The sequence below is a fragment of the Pteropus vampyrus genome, unplaced genomic scaffold (assembly GCF_000151845.1).
Source record: "Pteropus vampyrus isolate Shadow unplaced genomic scaffold, Pvam_2.0 Scaffold43, whole genome shotgun sequence".
NCBI lineage: Eukaryota > Metazoa > Chordata > Mammalia > Chiroptera > Pteropodidae > Pteropus > Pteropus vampyrus.
The window spans coordinates 4,181,865-4,203,289 of NW_011888824.1; the positions used below are offsets into that span (position 1 = coordinate 4,181,865).

The 21,425-nt window shown below is 34.7% G+C and overlaps 1 protein-coding gene across 1 annotated transcript in view; it reads right to left on the reverse strand.

Annotated features, from left to right (window-relative positions):
• Positions 1-21,425, reverse strand: part of RSPO3 (R-spondin 3) — a 75,050-nt gene that overhangs the window by 37,800 nt on the left and 15,825 nt on the right. The window contains exons 2-4 of the mRNA XM_011358739.1: positions 6,207-6,398; positions 4,519-4,665; positions 530-727 (exon numbers count right to left, since the gene is read on the reverse strand). Coding sequence (XP_011357041.1) covers positions 530-727; positions 4,519-4,665; positions 6,207-6,398 — 537 coding nt within the window. The remainder of the gene's footprint in view (positions 1-529; positions 728-4,518; positions 4,666-6,206; positions 6,399-21,425) is intronic.

A 21,425-nucleotide genomic window follows, 5' to 3' on the forward strand; every position in this document is an offset into this window, starting at 1 on the left:
CGTTAAAACATATATACATTTAAATATTTTAAAAATCCTCTTACCTTTAAAATATGTTTATCTACAAAAGCCTACAAACTAACTGTACTCCTTTGGTTTTTAGGCAATAAATAAAGGAGTATGTTGATTTTTGGTATCTTTTCACCATGATCTTGTACCACATGGTATTAGATCTGGTGTTTATGAGGCTTCCCAAAGGTTTTCTAGGAACTAGGAACGTGGATGATAAGAAAGATAATATACCCCCTACCCTCCCACCTGTCAGACAGACCTAAATGCCTGTGAGGTAGCCTCCTTCATCAGGATTCAATGAGCACACTTCTATAGTAGTTTAGAATTCTGGTATTGGGCTCCATTTTTTAAAATTATACATCTATATTCTATAATTTACAGCCCACATATTCTGTGAGTGGCATACATTTTAGGGTTTTGGACACAGGTGATAATATTAAATGTGTCCCAGGAAAAAAGTGAAATTTGCTCAAGTTATGAAGATTCAAATAAGCACATTTTGTTAGTTTGATTGTACCTCGTTCTCCCTTCTGACACTTCTTTCTTTGCACTGTACACTTTCTTGTCTCACTGGTGGGGGGACACAGGTTACCCTTTGCTGACGGATGCTGTGTTATTTCTCGGACCCTTGTTTCAGTCCCTCTTTTGAAGCCACATGTTTTTCCTTTCTTCATGCAAGGACTCCAAGGACTCCATTCACTGGCCTCACAGTGCACTGAAACAGAACAGCAGAAACAGCATCAGCTGGCTCACCAATATTGTTACGATTGTTAAATAAACAAAAAAGTGTGCTTCCATCAATTCTTGCCCAAATTCTGAGGAGAAATCCTGTAGAATAAAGCTGGACAAGATTACTTAAAGATAAAACAAAGAGAAAAGGAAAGGCAGGAATAGAATGTTTTCAGTTTTTTAGTACTCATATTATCAGGTAAATTTATTCTTGCATTAAATTTACTTTTCACTCTAGATTTGATTAACTCATAATATTACTCACAATTGATGATATAAGACGCTCTTTCCACAAAAATAAGTTTCTAGTAAATTTTCTTGCTGACTTCTGATTTAAAGAATCCTCACTTTAGAACAGAATGTTATATTTCATACAACCTCAAGGAAAAGAACCTAAATGTTTTAGAAATTTAAACTCATTTGCCACACATTTTTTTCATATGCTTTTCCAGTCACTTTCAAGTATTTGAATGCAACACAAAGTTAAATGGAAATTATTACATAAGTGAATTTAACTTTTTGTGAACTTAAATGCTGTTATACCATTATAGTTCTGGTTAAAGAACTAGTCACTTAATGACAAGCAACCTAGTCACTTAATGATATCATAATCTTTTGCCAGTTAAGAGCATATCTTCTATATTGATATTAATCATTAAAAAGCAGTGAATCTTTAGCACATACAAATAAAAACACCTCCAAGAAATCAAATAGAAAAATAAAAATCAAAGTCTGTGAGCTGTCACTTCATTCAGTATCTATGTAATGACAGAAGTAAGAGGGCTAAACTAGAAAAAATTATATGATGTGGAAATGATTAGAACTTTCATAATTTTTAACAATAATGAAGGTGGTTTATGCAAATGTATACCTAGACTTCAGAAAAACAGATTTTAAAAATTACAGTGCAGTTAGCTGTCAGTTCTTAGTCACATGATGAATGGTTCTAAAAATGAAATTCTAATAACAATCTTAGATAACTCCATTGAGGAAGAAGAAGGGAAATATTCAAAATTAATGAGTTCAGACAGTAAAAAAAATAAAATGGTATAGCTAAAAGTCTCAAGAGAAGGAGAATTCTTTTCTAGAAAAATACTGTAGAATAAATCTATAGTGTTAGTGCCTAAAAATATTTCTGAAAAAAATGGAAACTCTGGAAAACATGTAAAGACAAAAGATAAGGTTACTTAAGTTAAATTCAGGTCATTAAATGAACATCGTAGAACTAAGGCTCTCTCTGGTTAACAGATAATTAAGAAAAATCAGAACTACTCCACTTTGGTATTTATTTTATCTTCTGTATTAAGAACCATCTTAAAACTGTAAATAAACTATTCCCTAATGAACCACATGTCTCAAAAAAGTAATTATCTCCCTGCCCCTGAAGTGGTCATGCTGTGGTTGATCATCACTCTGGAACACTGTAAAAGAGATTCTTGAACTAGAAGAGAAGTTCAATTGGATGTCCCGTCAGTACTTAAACATCATTACAACATCATTACTTGTTTGCTCTCATTCTTGTGGACCAGCTACATGGTACCATAGAGAACATAGCAAGGACATGTTCCTTACTATTCGCTCTTTAGAGCTGGGTATCTTCCCTTGTTGACTAGTTAAATAAAGCCAGGTTTCTAAGAGGAGCAATAAGAATGATAGATTGACAGTACAGAAAGGAAGCAAACATCTGGAGCACAAAGTAAATGAAATATGTTCCTCTATAAAATGGGATTTGGTGGACATTTATACTTAATTTGACCTGCAAACCATGGGGAATGGTTTCCTCCCAATTGAAAATCTAGGTAAGAAATAAGTCATATAGTGTAGGTTTTAGCAAAGAGAGAAACACATTCTTTAGTCTCTTGGGTGAGCACTAGAGAGCTAGGGTTAAGGTACTAATGATAGCACTGAGAATAACTCACTTGCCTCCTTGGGATCATCTTTCCAGCTCTCTGAGTCCTAGTTTTCATATTTGGTAAAGGAACAGTCTTTTATGGTCCTTTGTGATAATTAAGTGGGTCATCACTTTTTGTGAAATTCTGAGGCAAGCCCATGGGCATGGCCTGTGCAATGCTTGCAGGCTAGAAACCATGTGATGGATGAAATCCCATATGGAGTGAACGACAAGAGCCAGTCCTGAAACAAGTTGCTGATTTGCACCACTAGTGTGTCCTATGCCATTTATACCTGTTCAATGAGTCAGATTTGCTAAATGGCCTTTAGATTGCTAGCCTCTATTCTAAAATATATAATTTCTTAAATTTTATTGTGTCAAGAAATAGTCTTTGCCTCAATGGTAGTATAATTTGCCAGAAAGCTTTAAAGACTAATCCAATAGTGCCAGGTGTTAAATGCTCTCTATGATAAGAAAGCATTGATATATTTAAGACAAATAGCCTTCAAGGACTGAGTGCTACATCTTCAACAACTAAGAAAATCTAAATATGTGCCCCTTTTCCTGGGTAGAGAAATACCACAAACTCTCTGCAATCCATTCTGAATTTCTGAATATTCCACAGAATTGTTTTCTATTTTTTTCGTGTTTGGAACTTGTTACTTCTAATCATCAAAGCTCAGTACCTACCAAAAAATATAAACTTTTTGAAGCTTTCTCATGTACCTTTTACCCTATTTCTAAGCCGTTTTTCTGTTTTTACTGACTAGAGAGAAAAAAGATTGAACCAAAATGAACTATGAACTGTTTCAGGATTGTTGTTTTCCAGATGCTTCTGAAATTATCTTTAAAATATCATCTATTTATTTCATTCTGCCAAAACCTTTGTTTAGAAAGAAATGTTCCACGTGGACCTGAAATGGTTAAACCACTACTTTAGAGTTATTACTCCAGCACTTTAGATTCTAATGGGTCAGTCTGTGGGGACCACAGGGGAGTCCTGGAGACTATCTTGTACCGAATCAGGAGGACATTTGTGTGGCTATGCCAGCATCAGCGCAGCATCAAAGGTTCTCGCAGCTCTTGCCCAGGGGATTTTGAGATTTAGTATGCTGTTTTCCCATTTGGTTTGGCATCTGCTCCCCAAGTGTTCATCAAACTTGTAGCTCTAGTAGCTGCACAGCATTTAAGAGAAGGAAAATATAGCCTGACAGTGATCTGTTATTTAGACAAACAACTTGTCTGAGGGACCTCCCCTCCAGGAAACTCAGCCTGCAATTAATCAGACCCTGGGACTGTCTCCTCTGTCAGTTTGAGTAAATCCAAAATTCTCTCCTTGTTTCTGAATACCTGCACCAGCAGAACATTTCAGCAAAGCAGTGTGAAAGAAAAAAGTGAGATTTTTAACTATATCAGTTCCAGTTCTCTAGGTCTTTGATCTGTCTACTGAGCATTAATGGGCTGTATCAAAAGAATATGTTTTCCTCTCCTTGGAAAATAACATTGGTCACTGATTGAGATTAGACCTAGGTGTTTGTGAAACTCTTGTCCTAAGGTGGATACTTAGTTCAAGACCAAATTTATTTATATATAAATTACTGTAAGTAAAATTCCATTAAATTGTAATACAAAATAAATCTATAATGATCAGAATAGTTGAACAATTATTAAAAGTCCCTAAGAAATTATGGAGCACCCACAGCGTGTTACAAAGTACCATGATGCATGCTGGGTAAAACTATGGGAATGCCAGTAACATGGAAGGATGGAAAGAGCCTGTTGCTGACAGTCCCTCATATTCTCATGAAACAAGACTTTAAGAAGCTCTTCCATGGAGAGTGACATTATCGTCTGAGGTGTTTCTATATCACAGAGTTCCTCCTTACCAATACTGACGCACTCCATAGTGTGGTTGTTGGCTTCCAACCCTTCTGGGCAATTGTCAAGGCACTTTCCCAGGTGTAAGTAAAATCCACTTTTACACTTTGTGCAGAAATTTTTGTTAAAACAGGTATCACAGTCAGCTTTGCATTCTGAAAGAGAAAGAAGGAGAGAGAAATATGCTTTCATTAACTTCACTTAACTATTGTTGATCCAGTTCTGTATGCTTACAACAGAAGGACATGCGACTTTTGTGCCAGACAGTTAGGGTTCAAAATTACTTTGCCAAAATAAATTAAGGATTCATCCAGTGTCACTTAATTGATGTATATCAGTCATTGATTTCAAAATTATTGTGCTGATGGCCTTATAAAAAAATTTTGGTAATATGTCTACTGCCAAGAATGTTTATAAGACCGAGTATCTATTTATATTAATTAAATGATAGTGAAAATGTTTCATCAGAACTTTCATGAAATATACTATGATATTGCCTTTGTGCTATTCTTGAGGCCTATTCATTCGTTCAGCAAGTATTTGCTTGTCCACTATGCGCCAAGTATTATTCTAGGTATTGGTGGAAAAACAGGCCCAGACTTCACAAAGCTTATATTCAAGGAGGAAAGAAACTATAAAAATAATAATAATAATAATTAACTCTTATATGGTGATACTATAAGTCAGACAATGCCACAAGTATTTTGCAATATTAAGTAATTAAACATTACAATAACTCATTGAGATGCTGCTATTATGATTCCCATTTTACAGATAAGGAAACAGGCTCAGCAAGGTTGTGTAACTAGCCTAGGACCACAGAGCACATTGGTTTTTAGAACCAGGTTCCAGAGTAATAAGTGCTGTGGAGAAAAATAACAACAACAAAAAAAAAAGGTAGGAAAAATATATGAAAAATGATAAGGGGAAGGGGTTGATTATTTTGGAAAAGATGGTTGTAAAAGGCCTTTCTGAGAAGGTGACATGTAAGCCAAATCTCGGATGAGAGGAGAGAGCCTGTCAAGCAAAGGTGTAGGCAAAGAGCTTTTCATATTGCCAGAACAGTGAGTTTAGAACAGTAACTGCAAAGACTTTGTTGTGGAAAGATCCTCTAAGAAGGCCAGTGTGGTTAGTAGGAAGTGGTTGAGGGGCAATCATTAGAGATGAGGTTGCCAGTGTAGGCAGGGCTACCTATAGTGTAGGACAGAAGAGTGAGATTTCCTAATTTACATTTTAGAAGGTTACTAAGTCTACAGTGTGGAGAGTAGGTTTTCAGGATATGACAGTGTTTCCAATATTTATTCCACCTAATAAATAAATGTTTAAGTTGCTATACTGTAATCCTTCTTGAAGTGAAAATAGCTGAATTGATTCTTTAAGTCATTAAACACTTATATTTTTTTAAGTAATGGGAACTCAGATGGCACTGATGTTTGCAGTATTTTCCTATAGGTTCAACGAATAATAACCATGAATGAAACAATGAAAAACAAAACAAAACAAAACACTCTTGAGTGTTCTCTATAAGTGGTGAAAGTTTCCTGCCCTGAGGGCTAAGTCCATGTGTGGTTTAGCCTAGTTATCAGGTAAATATTATTATTTATTTAACGCTAGATATCACAAATATCCTAGAAGCCATTTAGGATCTGGAAAGTCTTCAAAGATGATTCAAACATAATTTTGTGTAGGCACTTACTTGTACACTTATTTATATCTGGATATCGAGTTCCATAATATCCACTTGGACACGAAGAGAGACACACTCCAATCTGCTTCATGCCAATTCTTTCCAGAACAAAAAATAGTCTGGGCTTACATGACAAACATCCATTGTAATCTGAACATGTTGCACAGCCTCCTTGGCAGCCTTGACTGACATTAGGATGCACTGGGGGACAAATGTGGAAAGACAAAAACAGAGATTAATCATAAATACAGAAGTTCAATGACATTCTCTAGGCAGGATATACATATTCTTCCATTAGCTTTCAATTTGGTGATATTGAGTAAATGAGTTGGCATTTTTTCCCTTTTCTTTTCTGTGATCTGGTATTATATATATATATATATTTGTTCAAACTATATATATATAAATATATATATAAATATATATATAAATTTTTAAAATTTCAAAAGTTCTTAAAAATTGAGCATTTGTAAAATAAGAATATAATACCTCCAACTATTTATAGAATATATGTATGAATATGTATAGTGAAATATACATATATTTACAGTGAAACTATATATAGATATCAAAATTATCCTCTATTTAATTAACAGCCTGGCAGATTGGAGACTGGGTAATTTAATGTTCATTTATTGAAATAAATACACATTCATTTTGCTTTTCATTTATGTGGTGGATGATAAGCACGTCTCTAATTTCTTCAAGCAAGGATGACAACATAGACTGCGGCTTAACTTGAGTAAGGACACTATGTTCTAGGATACCTTTTTTCAACTATGATCTATTAGAAAACACAGTTTTATACTTTGATCCAACACAAATTGATTCTGGAACTATGTATGTTTGGTACCCCATCCCTCAATGATTTCCTGAAATATTGCTTCTCACATGAGTTTAGTATTTATTAGTTTAAATTGATATAATGTGAAAATATGGCATTTATCTTACCAGTATTTCCATGTGGTTCATATGTGAGTATTTATAATAATATTTGTATTAACTTATGTTCAGCATTTTATCCTTTGGAAGAGAAGTCTTACAGTTTTCGTGCCCTCATCTTCCATTTACTCAGGTGAAATATATATTTAGGATGTGATCAATCCACACTAAGGTGATTGCTACACATATTCCTGAGAATTCCAAGGTTTCCAAGAGTAACCTATTTCTATGGTAAGTTTATTCATTAGCAAGTATGAACAAATATAAATCAACATTTGGAAGATTTGTGTCTACTCAAGATCTTCACAATTTTAAACCCTCTTATGACTAACTGGTCATTAACACCTCTGTGTGAACCAATGAAAAATTGCTGACTAAGGTGAATCTCTCATGTAGTTGGTGTTTGGAATGATTTCTTCTGATGTAGTCTCTACTTAAATACAATATTCATAGCTTTATAGTCCTTTCAAGAATCCAAGAGGAAAATATCCTGACCTTTATGAGAAGCAAATGTTGATGCATAGGAGTGTAAAGGCATCTTGGTGTATTTCTGACATCTTTTGTTGGTGGTAGGAGGGACAGGATCTGATGGACCTTGACATTATTAAGGCTGTCTTCACAATGATTTTTGATTATTGCTAAGTTCTTTATCACAGAAATAAATCCCACCAGGCTTAGTTAGAAGGGGTATTACCCATAAGCCCGATCATCGATACCGCAGGGGTACATGGGTGAGCTACAGAGAGGTCACTCAGTTGACCAACAACCTCTGCCTAGAGGAAACCATCCCTGAATCAGCCACAGGAACCACAAGCAGCTCATTCTCATTCCAAGACGTTTTGTAAATAAACTGAGGAAATGCGTGGGGGGAAGGGAAGTCTGCTTTTCCTGTACATGCTCCTCAGTGGGGTGGGGTAGACATATAAAGTGGCACAGGAGGTTTAGACATTATAGGACCTGAGGGACTTGTAAGAGAAAACTGCTTTCCAAGTAACAGGGTAATTTTTCATGCCAGTAACTCAGCATTGGAGTCTTACAGAAAATGTGTACATATTTTAAGCAGGGAAAGACCGTAGAGAGGAAAAGGGTGAAGAGAGCTCCATGTGTTCTGAGTCTAATTGAACCCATTTTAAAAAGCAAGAAGTGTAGATAAAAACCTGTAAAACTTTTTCATAAAAACTCTATGGAAAAGTGAAACTCAGTCTGAAAGAAAATCACTCCAAGCTCAGGGCACTAAGGGGCTCTGTGTTTAAATGATGATGGATGGATTGGATTGGTCCATGCCCATCTATTCCTATCTCTAAAAGGCAGCTGCTCAAAGGAAACAAAATTAAAATTTTGAGCACCCTGAAACGTTCATCAATTATGATATAACTTTAAATAAATTAGCTATGAAAATAAATGTGACATGCTCAGAACCTCAAAAATCAACATATCTCAATATAAGTTTTATTTTAAAAATTGGGTTTTGGATATTTCGAAACTTCCCTGGAGGAGAGCTGTATAGGTCCCATATTTGGTAACTTTTGCATCAAAATCTTGAGAGTGCCCAAGCACCTTGCTCATTTTCCTCTTTAAAAATTTGACTGATGGAATGTAGCATTGTGCTACTATCATTTTTTCTGCTTGCTTTCCTCTCCTATATTTCCTTTTTATACAAAAGTTTTTGACAATAGATTTTTGAAAAAATAAAGACATAATTGTCTTAACCGGCAAAGAAAATTCCTGTTTTTCTTTTGAATTTTGAATGTAGGCGGATACAAATGATAGCAAACTTTATTTCTGCAGGAAGGTTTAAGTATTACATTTGTGTGAAATGAGAAAATTGAGACTATAAAGCTCATGTTCTATAATTCTAGATTTTTTTTTTTTTTTTGCAGTTGAGTAGCACAGTGATTGCTTTCTTGAATGCTGTATAAGGATCACTCAAATTATACAAATCAGTATTACACAACTAGACACAAATTTCCCATACTTTATCTTAAGGCAAGTGTTTTTACTTTTTATATGGAAACCACAAAAAACTTTGGTCTGAATTGACTGTAACAACACTTTCTGCCTTGAAATCTTATAATGTGAAGACAGAAAATAGAATTCTACTTTGTCATGCTTCTTTTTTGTTCCATTCTAATAATAACTTCATTTTATATTTCTGAATCTCTTTTCACAAACGTTTTTGTACTAGTATTTTATATGCACAATGGAGGTGCTATACGTGAAGAGGTTTCATAGAATATCTAATGTTTGTACTTAATTTTAGAAAAATGAGTTAAAATTATCAGTATGGAAGTAGCCATGATGGGGCTAGAAAAGGGAACGCCACAATTGCCACATCAAGAAGACTGGTATGAGTTCAGTGCTACCGATGCATAAGTAGAGGTCAATAGAGGAGGTATGAGGCATATCAAGGACCTTGGAAGCACAGGGTGGACTTAGACTAGAGAATCCTTGGCGGGCTGTGCCAAGGAAATTATTCTGTAGATATGAGGGATTTCAATCTGGTGAGTGATATGATCACATTTGTACTAGAAAGGTAATTTCCCTGACAGTGCGACCTGTATGGAAAGCAGGATAAGACTAACGTAGTGAGTGATCAAGGTAAAAGAATGACGATAGCATAAAAAACAACAGAGGCAATGTCATGTGGTGAGGAAGGTATATATATCCCAAGGATATTCAGGAAATGAAATGAAATATGGTGGCTAACAGAATGTAGACTGAATAAGAAAGAGAATTTGAGGTATTTTGAGTTCCATCCAGTAAATAAAAAGGATAGGGATGGCTGGGAGATTGGGGGGGGGGCGGCGTGAGGGGTGGTAAAAGCCTTCAGTTGGAGGTTTGGGGCAAGATACATAGACTAATAAGGACTAAATGTAAGCATGGCTTGGGAATCACTGATTTTGCAGATTTTATGAAATATCCAGAAAGTGATGCTTAATAGATGGAGCTTCATTTTGTGATGGTTGCTAGAGATACACATGTGAGTCTTTGGTGGTACCTAATTAATTAGAGGAGACATCTTGAAAGGAGAAGGTTCTGAAGAATGCCAAGAGAAGGAAACATAGTCTAAAAAAAGGGACATTTGGTAAGAGAAAAAGATATATTATCAGATTATTTAAATAATACTTTGCATTTCTGTACCACTTTTGCTTTCAACACATGCATTTCACAGATGACTAAATTAACTGTGGTAACTGCTGTTAGTAATGGTTGAAGTGATCACTGTTATTTATTTTGAAACTCCAAGCTTGGACTCAAAGAAACGTTACTGGACAAATAGTGAGTTTAGATCAAAAGTTAGAACCTAGATCTTTGATATCTCATACGAATATCTTTATATATATAAGTAAACTTTAAATATGCAATGCGAGTAATTATAAGTACAAAATGGGTAGAATTCATGGGAACTTTAAATTGGGATATTTTAATTACATATGTGCAAACACGAGGTAAAATTAGTATGCCTTTCTTCAAAATTGGGAAAAAGGAAAGTATCTTTTCTTAATTTGTAAATGAAGGTGAAGTATAAAATGAGTCTATATTAATGCATAATTTAAATCAATTTTCAGTATCTGAACTGTCAATACTCTGAGTAAGTAACTTCAGTTTTTTTAGTTGTTAAGCAATCTTTCCTACTATTTCTCTATTTGATAATCTTGTGATGCATAACTGATGCAATAATTGCTAAAGACTATTGTCATGAGTTAATTCAACTTTTTTGATAAGATATCTGAACATAGAATTTTAAATGGTACTAGAACATTTTCTAAATATAAAATATTTAGCTATTTTCAATGTTTTTGATATATCAAACCAATTACAACATTTGAATCCAAGTTCTGCCTTTGTAACAATTTAAGTGCAAGCTTCAAGGATTTCCCTTACTTTAATCCCCCCATAAAGCCCAACTCAAATGTACTAACATCTATTACAAATTGCTATGTGGAAGAAATTCATTATTGTATCCTGCCAATTACCTCTGATCGTCATTTATTTGTGGCTAGAGTATTTCCAAAAGTATGAAATTTAATAGATTTTAGGCTTATAAAACAGGTTTGACTAAGTTTAAAGGAAGTGCTAAATATATGATATTAACTTGTTGGTTTTATAATTCAGATAATCAAAAATTAATAAATTAAAAATTTGATGTTATTTTTAGACCAAAAAAACAAGGTTCTCTCTAAAGCATTCTTATCTTCACAACATTCACTGCTTGCTCTTCTCTATGTTGTGGCCTAAGAGACAGGGTAGGGAGAAGAGACCAATGGAATTCTATAATTCAAGTTATTTTTACATCTGTCCTTTTCTCCATGTCCTCCCCTTTTACAAGGGTGTTCATGTTGACTGGGAGGTTCCTGAAGGCAGGAGTCTGGTTGGTCTTGATAATTTCTTCATAATTTTCTTGATAATTCCCAGCTACTGTGCAGAGGCTGCTGCTTATTAGATGAGTTCTCAATAAAGAATTTTTGATTATTGAATAGATAAAGGGAAAATATAACAGATAAGCTATTTATTTGTGTTTAAAAAAATAATATAGATGTCCAAACAATAAATATTTAACAGAAAGTATCTGGAAAATCTATTTTAAGTGGGCTGTACCCATGCACATCTGGTGAAAAACCAAGTATCAAATCATATACACTTTAAGGGTGCTTAATTATGAAATAAATCATTCAAAATAAAGTAGTGGAAACTTTTCGAGGTGCCCTTTACTTCAGTTAACCATTCACCTAGAGAAAAACATTGACTTTTTTTCTTGCCTAAGTTAGGACAGCACATTTCTAACATATTTTGAGACTCAAATGTTATAGAATCATTTTTAAGTTTAATGAAATGTTATGGTTACAGAAAGAGATGTTTCATGGTTCCTCTGGAATGTCTGGCAATATTTACTTTAAGAAAAATCTAATGTAAAAATTTGAATTACTTGGCAGTCTCTTTTAAATTTTATTGAATCCCAGAAAACAGTGAGAGTTAATATTCCTTATTTGTTTATAATTAGAACATCCAAGGAAAAACTGACAATGGCTAGATCTGCATAACCATTTGGACAATTTGGGAATGCTAGGTATAGACAGTAAAATATCAGAAGGTGTTTGAATAGATATAATTACTTATTGGGCATACAACACTCCTCTACATTCTCACAATGATGCGTAGTGAATAGAGATCGATCACAGTCCTCTATTATTATTTTTGACTAATAATTTGTTAAAACAGCTACATGTTTATATATACAAACATATATGTTTTGATATTTTTGAAATACTGTGTATCATCTGATGGTTTTAATGTTTTCATATACTAATGCTTTAATCATTAAATTAATTAAAATCTATTTATATTATTTAAACATACATATGTATGCATGAGTACATGTGTATATATATATATATATATATACATAATTAAACATATGATGCACATACACATTCAATATGTTTTTCTATCAAAGTCAAGAGCACAGACATTAATTGACTTGAAGCAGTTAGGATAGTAGCCTCTGTCACATCTTTTGTCCCAGTGAATCAATACTCTTGAATACTCTGAAATTGTCCCTTGAATACTCTGAAAGTTTGTGCAGACACCAATGGGTTCACTAAATTCCTAACAGTCTTAGAGAGGAATGTGTTCACTAGTTGCTGAATATAGCCCAGTTAGGCCTCCACCATTATTACGTGGGGAAACATATTGTTTTTAATGGAAACTATTTCTTTGAGAACTTGGAAAACCTCTTTCTCTTACTGAATAATAATTTCCTGAAGGGAGTCTAATATTTATATTCTATAAATACTTTAATAAAACCACAGCAATAAAACAGACCTACATTAGTAGCATTAGCTAGACTTTCACTAAATCAAGCCAGCTCAAAATATCAAGAAAATGGCTAGCAAATGATGGCAGATATAGAATTCCTGAAATCTAAGATATGATGGATATTTGGTAGCTAGATGCCAACTTGGTGGCTGGTGGCTGTACTTTACTTATCCACTAGCCATAGAAACAGAACTAGAAATAAAAGTTAAGATAAAAGTGGGCTACTTTGTATATACTTTGTGGAGACTATGATTAAGGTTTTCAACAAAAAGTTTCTAACTCACTATGTACCCAACACTATACATGATGCAGAAAACGTAGGAGTGAACAAAACATCAGGTTCCTGACCTCATGATGTTAAACAGTTAATAAGCAAGTAAACAAATAATTGATTAAATATTGTGACAAGTGTTGTGAAGAAAAAAAAAAGCAGATGGATAAGACAGAGGGTAGTTATGCGGAGCTACTTTAAATATGGTGGTCAGGGAAGGTCCTTTCAAGAAGGTTACCCTTTAGCTGAGACCTGGAGAGTAAGAATGAGTCTGTCATGAAAACCTGAGAAAGAGTATTTCAGGTGGAGCATCAGTGAATACAAAGATTTTAAGACTTTGGGGAAAGACAGAGCATGAGGAACAGTACACGAGGAAGAAATGAGGCTGCAGTGCTGTGAATGGTATGAGATGAGGTTAGAGAAGGAGGTTAAAGGCAGATCTACAGAACCTTGTAGACCAAAGTAAATAGCAGGGATTATATACCAAGCACATTTAGATTCTGCATTGGTGAGTATATATCAGAAGGAAAGGCAAGAACACATTTTGCATGACATATTTATTCATTTTAATTTTTGTTCATTTATTGGGTCATGGAACAGAACCAGCATCTTGTATTCCATGAAAACATGTTCTCTTATTAATTTTTATATTAGAGGAGAATGTTCTAACTAGCCACAACTTGGGAATTTACATTCAGATTACAATCTTTGAAGAGACTGTGCATTGATCTACATGTTCTTTGCTCTTGGGAACATTTTATTTCTCCTTTGTTCCTCCCATCTCCTTCTAGCAATAATTTTAGATTGTTTTGGAGCTTTAAATTTTCATTCTTTTTTACTAGTGTGTGTGTTTGTGGGGGTGGTGGTGGTGAGGAGAAACAGGAAATTTATGAAATATATAAGAGGTTATAAGAGCAAATAAAGAGAATAAAAAGTAAAACATTTTTCAATCTTGTATATAATCTTTTTGTATTTTCTGAATTCTTGCCATTAGTAATGCATAGTGACACAGTCTAAATAATTTAGAGCAACAACACTACAGTTTTCACTTAAACTGCAACAAAAAGCATTTGTAGGACCAAAAATAGTGTTTTTTTTCTTCCTAACCACAAGTAGAAATTCTATCATAAACTTAACGCGCTCTGCTATGGCTGTAAACGTAAGGCACTGAATCAGCGTCTCCAGCTGTTGCTAAGGGAGAGAAAGCTGCCCCTTCTCCAAGAGGCCATGTTCCCAAGTGGAGGTGAACAGAGGACAAGAGGGTGTGGATAGGGGTAATGGAGACCCAGATTCTGCAGAGAGCCAGGACCTGTTGATGAGTTAGTGGGTGGTAATAACAGCGTTTATTCATGAGACAGATCCAACAGTGTTCATCCAACAGTGGGAATCATTATGTGCTCTGGTCTGGCTGAGAGAACCATTCCCCCCCCCTTTTTTTTTAAGGAGAAAATTAATTAGAAATCAACATAAACAGAAAATGTGATAGTTTAATGGTAATGAAACTGCATGAGTGTGATTCCATAACTAAGTTCATATTCTTAAATGAAACAAACTTCAGTTTCTGCTAAAAACAAACTCCACTTTGTTATATTATGAATAAACTTGGATTTTCTTGCCACATAGCATGCTAAAGTAGAATATCTGATGGCTAAAGTCTTAGCATAAGCAAATAGCAGACGAGGGACTTGTGGTATTTTAACAGGCACAGGAAGATGTGCAAATAGTGAGTATACCATTAAATAAATCCAGCTTTATATGTCACATCTAAAACCCTCAGCTGAAAAATAAGTGAATTTTTCTCCCCGATTCACAAAACTGCTAAGAGAACAAGAGGTGCTGACATGCACCCTTGTGAGTATGGCACATTTTTATACTTATGTACACACTCACTGCATCATCACTTTATTCAGAAATGGGCTCTGAAAACTTCCTAGAGGACCACAAGGACTAGGTGGTGGAGAACCAGCTTTGGATTCATGCAGAGCTCTGACATTTACTAGCTGGATAGCAGAAATTTATCTCTTCATCCAGCTATTCATTTAAATAAATTATGCAACATTCAGACACTGTGTTTGTTAGTGAGCATCCAAAGATGAATAAAACCAATAACCCATGTCAAGGAGTTCATAGTCTGATTATTTACTTAGACAAAAGTTGCTTACCTCTTTGAGCCTAGGCTTCCTCTTCTGTAACATGAGCATATCTACTTGACTGGGGAGATACTGGGGAGATTACATGAGATCATATGTAGTGCCCAGCTGTCTTACAGGCAGTTATTACAAATTAGTAGGTGTAAAACATTTTGCTTTACTCAAGAAGTACTCACCAGATGCTTGTGAGTATTTCCACTCATTTGAAGCTTTAATCAATAATAATGCTCTCAGAAACCTCCGAGCAAGGAGGCCGAAGAGAGGGCAGATGCTGATGCTTCTTTCTAACACAGGAGAGTTGGGAAACCTCAGGGGGCCAGGGACTCACTCACTGATAGTCATAGGGAGTGGCTACTTTTGAAGGACAGCAGACCTAGCTGTTTTTGTTTTTGTTTTAGTTAAAATGGTAGATTTTATTTATATATATTTTATCATAATTTAAAAAAGTAATAGAGGCTTATTGGAGAAATTTGGAAAAACTTAGACACATATACAGATGAAAAAACACTAAAAACCTGTATCACCCCACTAGAAAACCAATATAATCACCATCTTTTTTCTGTCCATCCATATAAATCTTTTTCCCATCCATTCATATAAATCTTTTTTTTCCTATCCATTCATATAAATATACATTTAACAAAATTGGAATTTATCTGTGGATAATTTTGTGTTGTTTCTTCACAGAACATTATATTAATATTGAATATCACTTAATATTTTTTTAACAGGAGAAAATAAAAATTTTAATACAAGCACATGGAGAATTTGCATAAATTTGAAAATTCCTACACTTAATAGTCTCAAAAAAAGATTTTTTTCAACTTTATTTTAATTTTAATAATTAGGACCTGGATTTGCAGGAAGAAGCATGGGTCTATATGTGCACAGACACAGCTTTTAATGGGTATCATTGGTGGTACCACACAACATTCTGGGCAATAAGTCCTCCGAGACTCTACATGAAAGACAAGGACCTGCTTAAACAGATGGAAAGAGGTAAGGCATGCTATAGAAATGATACCAACATGGTATACAGAACTTGAAGGTCTATGCCGGTGGTTCTAAAACTTTACTGTGGAGTACTTTTTGATAATTCAGATGCATACGTTTTCACTCCAAAAGATTTTGATTCAGGAATAAAGAGGTGGACCCAGATAGATGCATTTATAAGAAGCACCCCCAGGTGAATGTGATACAAGTGATACAATACTCCCTGTTCAGTACCACATCATTGCCAGCTTTACAAATAAGTATTTATTCAGTGATTATTGGAGATACTCTCTTGGGCTGAGAGATAAAATAAGGCCTCTACAATACATTTAGTAAAATAGTCTTTTTATATTTCAGTGAGCCATAAATACATAGACTAGAAATTAAAAGGCAAGAGCAATTACTGATGGTTGAGGTATCTGAAGACTATAGAGAACAGTTAGGAACAATTATGACACTTAAAGGAAAAGAAGAACTTAGACAATTGAAAAGAGGGAAAGAGAATGTTATGAACAAGAGTGCTTATGTAGAAATACACAAAGATTTGAGAGAATAGTGACTATAACCGTGGAATTTAAAAGGATCTTAGAGTTCTTCCTTCTCTGTTAAATTTCAGATGAGAACACTGAGGTCCATACAGTTAATTAGCTTCAAGCTGATAGAATCGCAAACCTTTGGAAATTTAGAGAGATTTGGTTCAAACAGCTTCCTCAGAAAGATCTCTTTAATCATGTCTAGTAAAACAAATCTTATGACATTTGGGGGCAGCCAATATAATTATTTTACAGCATCTCCTCATATTGAACATCTTAAAACATCTCCCCAGATTAAATGTCAACCTGTCTTTCAGGAAGTTCTACTATTACAGAGCACACCCAATACATTTTCTCCTATGTCAAACAATGCTTGGTGCTTTAGTTGGAAAGGTGGATAAGACCTAGTAGTTCGAAGTATGGTGAGAGACGATAAACAAAGTAAAGCCAGCGTGGTAAATATTGCATACAAGACCTTGGCAGAAAGGACACAACTAACCACTTGGAAGCACGTACCTGAAAAGACCTGATATTGGAACTGAATTTCGAAAAAAAAAAAGGGAAACTAGGTAGAGATTTGAATTTAGCCTTATATGCAATTTGGAGGAACTATTTATGGACAAATCAGTAACATGATCTAATTTGGTTTTAAGATCTGATGTCAGGGAGAAGAATCAATGGAAGAGAGATTAAAAGTTGAGAGAGTCAATGAGATATTATGTTGTGTATCTGGCATAAGACTATAAGAACACAAGCTGAATAAGAATGGCATTGATGGTATGCAAAAAGAGGGCATGAAATTTAAAGTTATTTCAAAGGAAAATGGGCAGGATTGACAAAATCTGATAATCAATTTTAAAGGGGCAAATGAAGGAGTAATAAATGTTGATTTGGTGATTTCTAACTTAGGAGACTATTCTTAAAATAATATAATTAACTGAGAAAAGGGGATTCAGATATCAAACTAGAAGGATAGGGAGAAAAGCGGGTAAAAATGATCATTTTGAGGACCTAAGGGCTCAGACTTGTCTTATTTCCCCTTTATATCCCAAATACATAGCCCAGGACTAGGCATATTAACAGGTTTGTAATAGATCATTAAAAATTAATAAACCCCTTCATTTTATAAAAAACAATAGCCCCACACCCCACCTCCTCTCCCCACCCAAATCTGAGGCTCATGTAGTTTTGGTATCTTGACTAGGATCACCTAGCGTTAGTAGAATTCTTGGAGGTTTTTTTGGTTTGATTGAAATGTAAAATTTATGGAAGCAGAAGGGAGAAAAAGTTAAGACTAAACATAAGGAGCAGGCTAAGAAGTTTACTTTGAATATAACAAGGAAACAACACTATTTTAAAGGTGGTGAAAGTTTAGGAGATGTGGTTCATGTGTTACAGGAGTTCAGAAAATAAAATTGGGGGGATGCTTCCAACCCAGCTATTCAACCATCACACCTGAGCATGCACAAATTTAAGTATGGAATCTAAGAGTTTTCCAAAGCCAAAGAGAGCTAAACTCCTGGAGTTAAGTTAATTTCTTAAAATGGAAATATCCCATTATATTTTCCAATGATTGAGATCATTCCATGATGCTCAGTTCTGGGTGAGTAGTCATTGTGGTGACAGGACCTGGAAAGTTAGTCATGAAAACTGCCTGGAGTAGGAGCAGAGATACTGACAGTAATTCCTTTGATTTTCCATCTTCCCCATAGTATAAAACAAATTTTCCTGTGGTGCCTTATAATGACCATCCTACACTGAGACTACAGAGCCAAAACCTTTTGCTACTAAAAGATCCAACATGGGTCATTTTCCATCACACCCAACAGGCATGTTGCTTTAGGAACTCTGCATCACCAAAAGGCTCGCTGATCAATTTTAATTAGGGAACTAATTTCGGCATCTTAATTCATTACCCTATATCTAACAAAAATAATGATTATAGACAGTGAAATAATAAAATGAGAAAGTTGATTTTTCTTAATAATTTTATAAAATAATACATAATTATGAGACTTTTTAAAAATTATTATTAGTTTATAAGGACTGTTAGGGGAGCCATGGGCCTAGACTTTTATTCTTAGATTTGAAAGTATTTTTGTTCAATGAGATACCATCTCACACTTGTTAGAATGGCTATAATCAACAGGACAAGTAATAACAAATGTTGGAGAGGATGTGGAGAAATAGGAACCCTCATACACTTCTGGTGGGTCTGCAAATTGTTATGGCCACTATGGAAAACAGTATGGAGATTCCTCAAAAAACTAAGAATTGACCTTCCATATGATCCAGCAATCCCTCTACTGAGATTACCCCAAAGACTTGAAAACTTACCCCAAAGACTTAAAAACTCATATTTAAAAAGATATTTGCACATCGACGTTCATAGCGGCATTATTCACAGTGGCCAGGACATAGAAGCAACCGAAGTGCCCTATGATAGATGATTGGCTAAAGAAGCTGTGGTACGTATATACAATAAATTATTACTCAGCCATAAGAAGAGATGAAATACTGCCATTTGCGATAACATGGATCGATCTCGAGATAATCATACTAAACGAAATAAGCCAGACAGAAAAAGTTGAAAATCACATGATATCACACATGTGAGATAAAAAGCAACAAATGAATAGGACAAACAAACGGAGACTCCTGGACATGAACAATGGACTAGTGGTTACCCAAAGGGAGATGGGAGCGGGGAGGAGGAAAATAAAAAAATAAAATGTTAAAAATATTATGTATATCTAGTGTGAAAAAAAATAAATTTGCATTTGAAATATTTTTGTTCAGTCTTTAAAATAGCTTATTTGGCACCCTCTTCCTTCCTATCTCCTTCCCCCCCATGATGAGCTCACACATAGGCATTCAAATGGGAAAATATCTTAAACATTCACCAATTCATCTTGTCAGCCAATAAGAATAACCCCGTCTGAAAAAAGATTTCCCCTAACTTACGTGCTTTTTATGTCAAACCCAAAGACATTATACTAATAGCAGGAACTTCACAGGAGATAAACAGGGATATTGGCAATGCAGGGAAGGCCATGGACTTCTAGTAAAACAAAACAAATATCACTCTATAAGAAACGTGAGGCTGAGTTCTTCCACTTACTAGCTTTACTATACTATACTATACAAGTCACTTATCTGTAAAATGAGAATGGTAGAACCTGCTTTGCGCATATCACAAGGATATTGAACAAAATTGAATAAGTAGTATGAAATTATAATGATATGTTATTGTTACTAATGGGTGTGATGATACTTTACCAATTCAGGGCCAGACTCAAACCTGACCATTCCCAAGAATAGAATAAAAACACAAATGAGAGGTCTGACAACTGAATTAGATGAGAATATGTGTAACTATCTTTTTTAAAATTGTGCCCTATCATGAGTCATGTTAGACCAGGGCAACAGGTTATAGTAACTTTTTAAGATTTGGATCTCATGGAGTAAGGAAATAAAGAGATTGTGAAATAAATCTTCATCCAGTGAACAGATAATTCTCTTTGAAATGACCATTAATTAAACAAATAAGAAATCAGATTGTCAGAAGGGCCACAGAGCACTTTACAGGAATGTCAGTACTTGAACCGTCCCTCTGCTGTGTGGTGTTTGGTATTGCAGAATGGCAGCAGGAGTTGTTTCTGCCCTTTGCTCCATTGCAAAGTGACTTCAATCAAGTAACTTACTTCTCCAGCCTTTCTTTTTCCTCAAAAATAACATCAGGGGCTTATGCTATATGCTATATATATTATTCCCACAAATCTTCCTTACTATTATTAAAACATGTTGAACACCTAAATCCACACCTGTCCTTTTTCTAGTATTTTCTATTTCTCTAAATGGCACCATCCAGTTACTAAAATCAGAAATCTAAGAAGCCTCCTCAGCCCATCTCCATTCATCTTTTCCTATGGATTCTACCTCCTTAATTAACAGAGCTCACAGCTTTCTGTTTCCTACTACCACTTCTGCTACCATTTAGCAATTAGAATGATCTTTTAAGAACAATAGTTGTGATCTTATCAGGCTCCTGCTTTAAAAAGAATTTAAAGCCTTCTTATTGCACTTCCCAAGTAATCACTTCTGTCAAATGAGGCTGGTTTACACTCTCTCACCCTCACTTTTTGTCTGAGGAGGCATTAGTAGTTCAGTCTGAGTTGCAGAAAGAGAACTCTCCATCATTTAAACCTCCTCTGGCATTCTCCTTTAATGGGCTTAATGAAAAGCAGAGTGCAGTGGGGAAAGCTGTGCTTTCAGCCAGAAGATCTGGGTATACACTTAGTTCTACCATTTCTGGCTAAGCCATTTTGGTCTGTTCCTTAACTATTCTGAGCCTTAGTTTCTTCATTTATAAAATAGTTGTTATCAATATATCGTGAGATTGTTGTTTGGGTTACATGTGATAACATAAAAATACCTGATACTTACCTTTCTTTACTCAAAACCCTTTACAAGTTAGTAATAACATACAGAAAAGAACTGGATCACATTATTTTCAAGACTT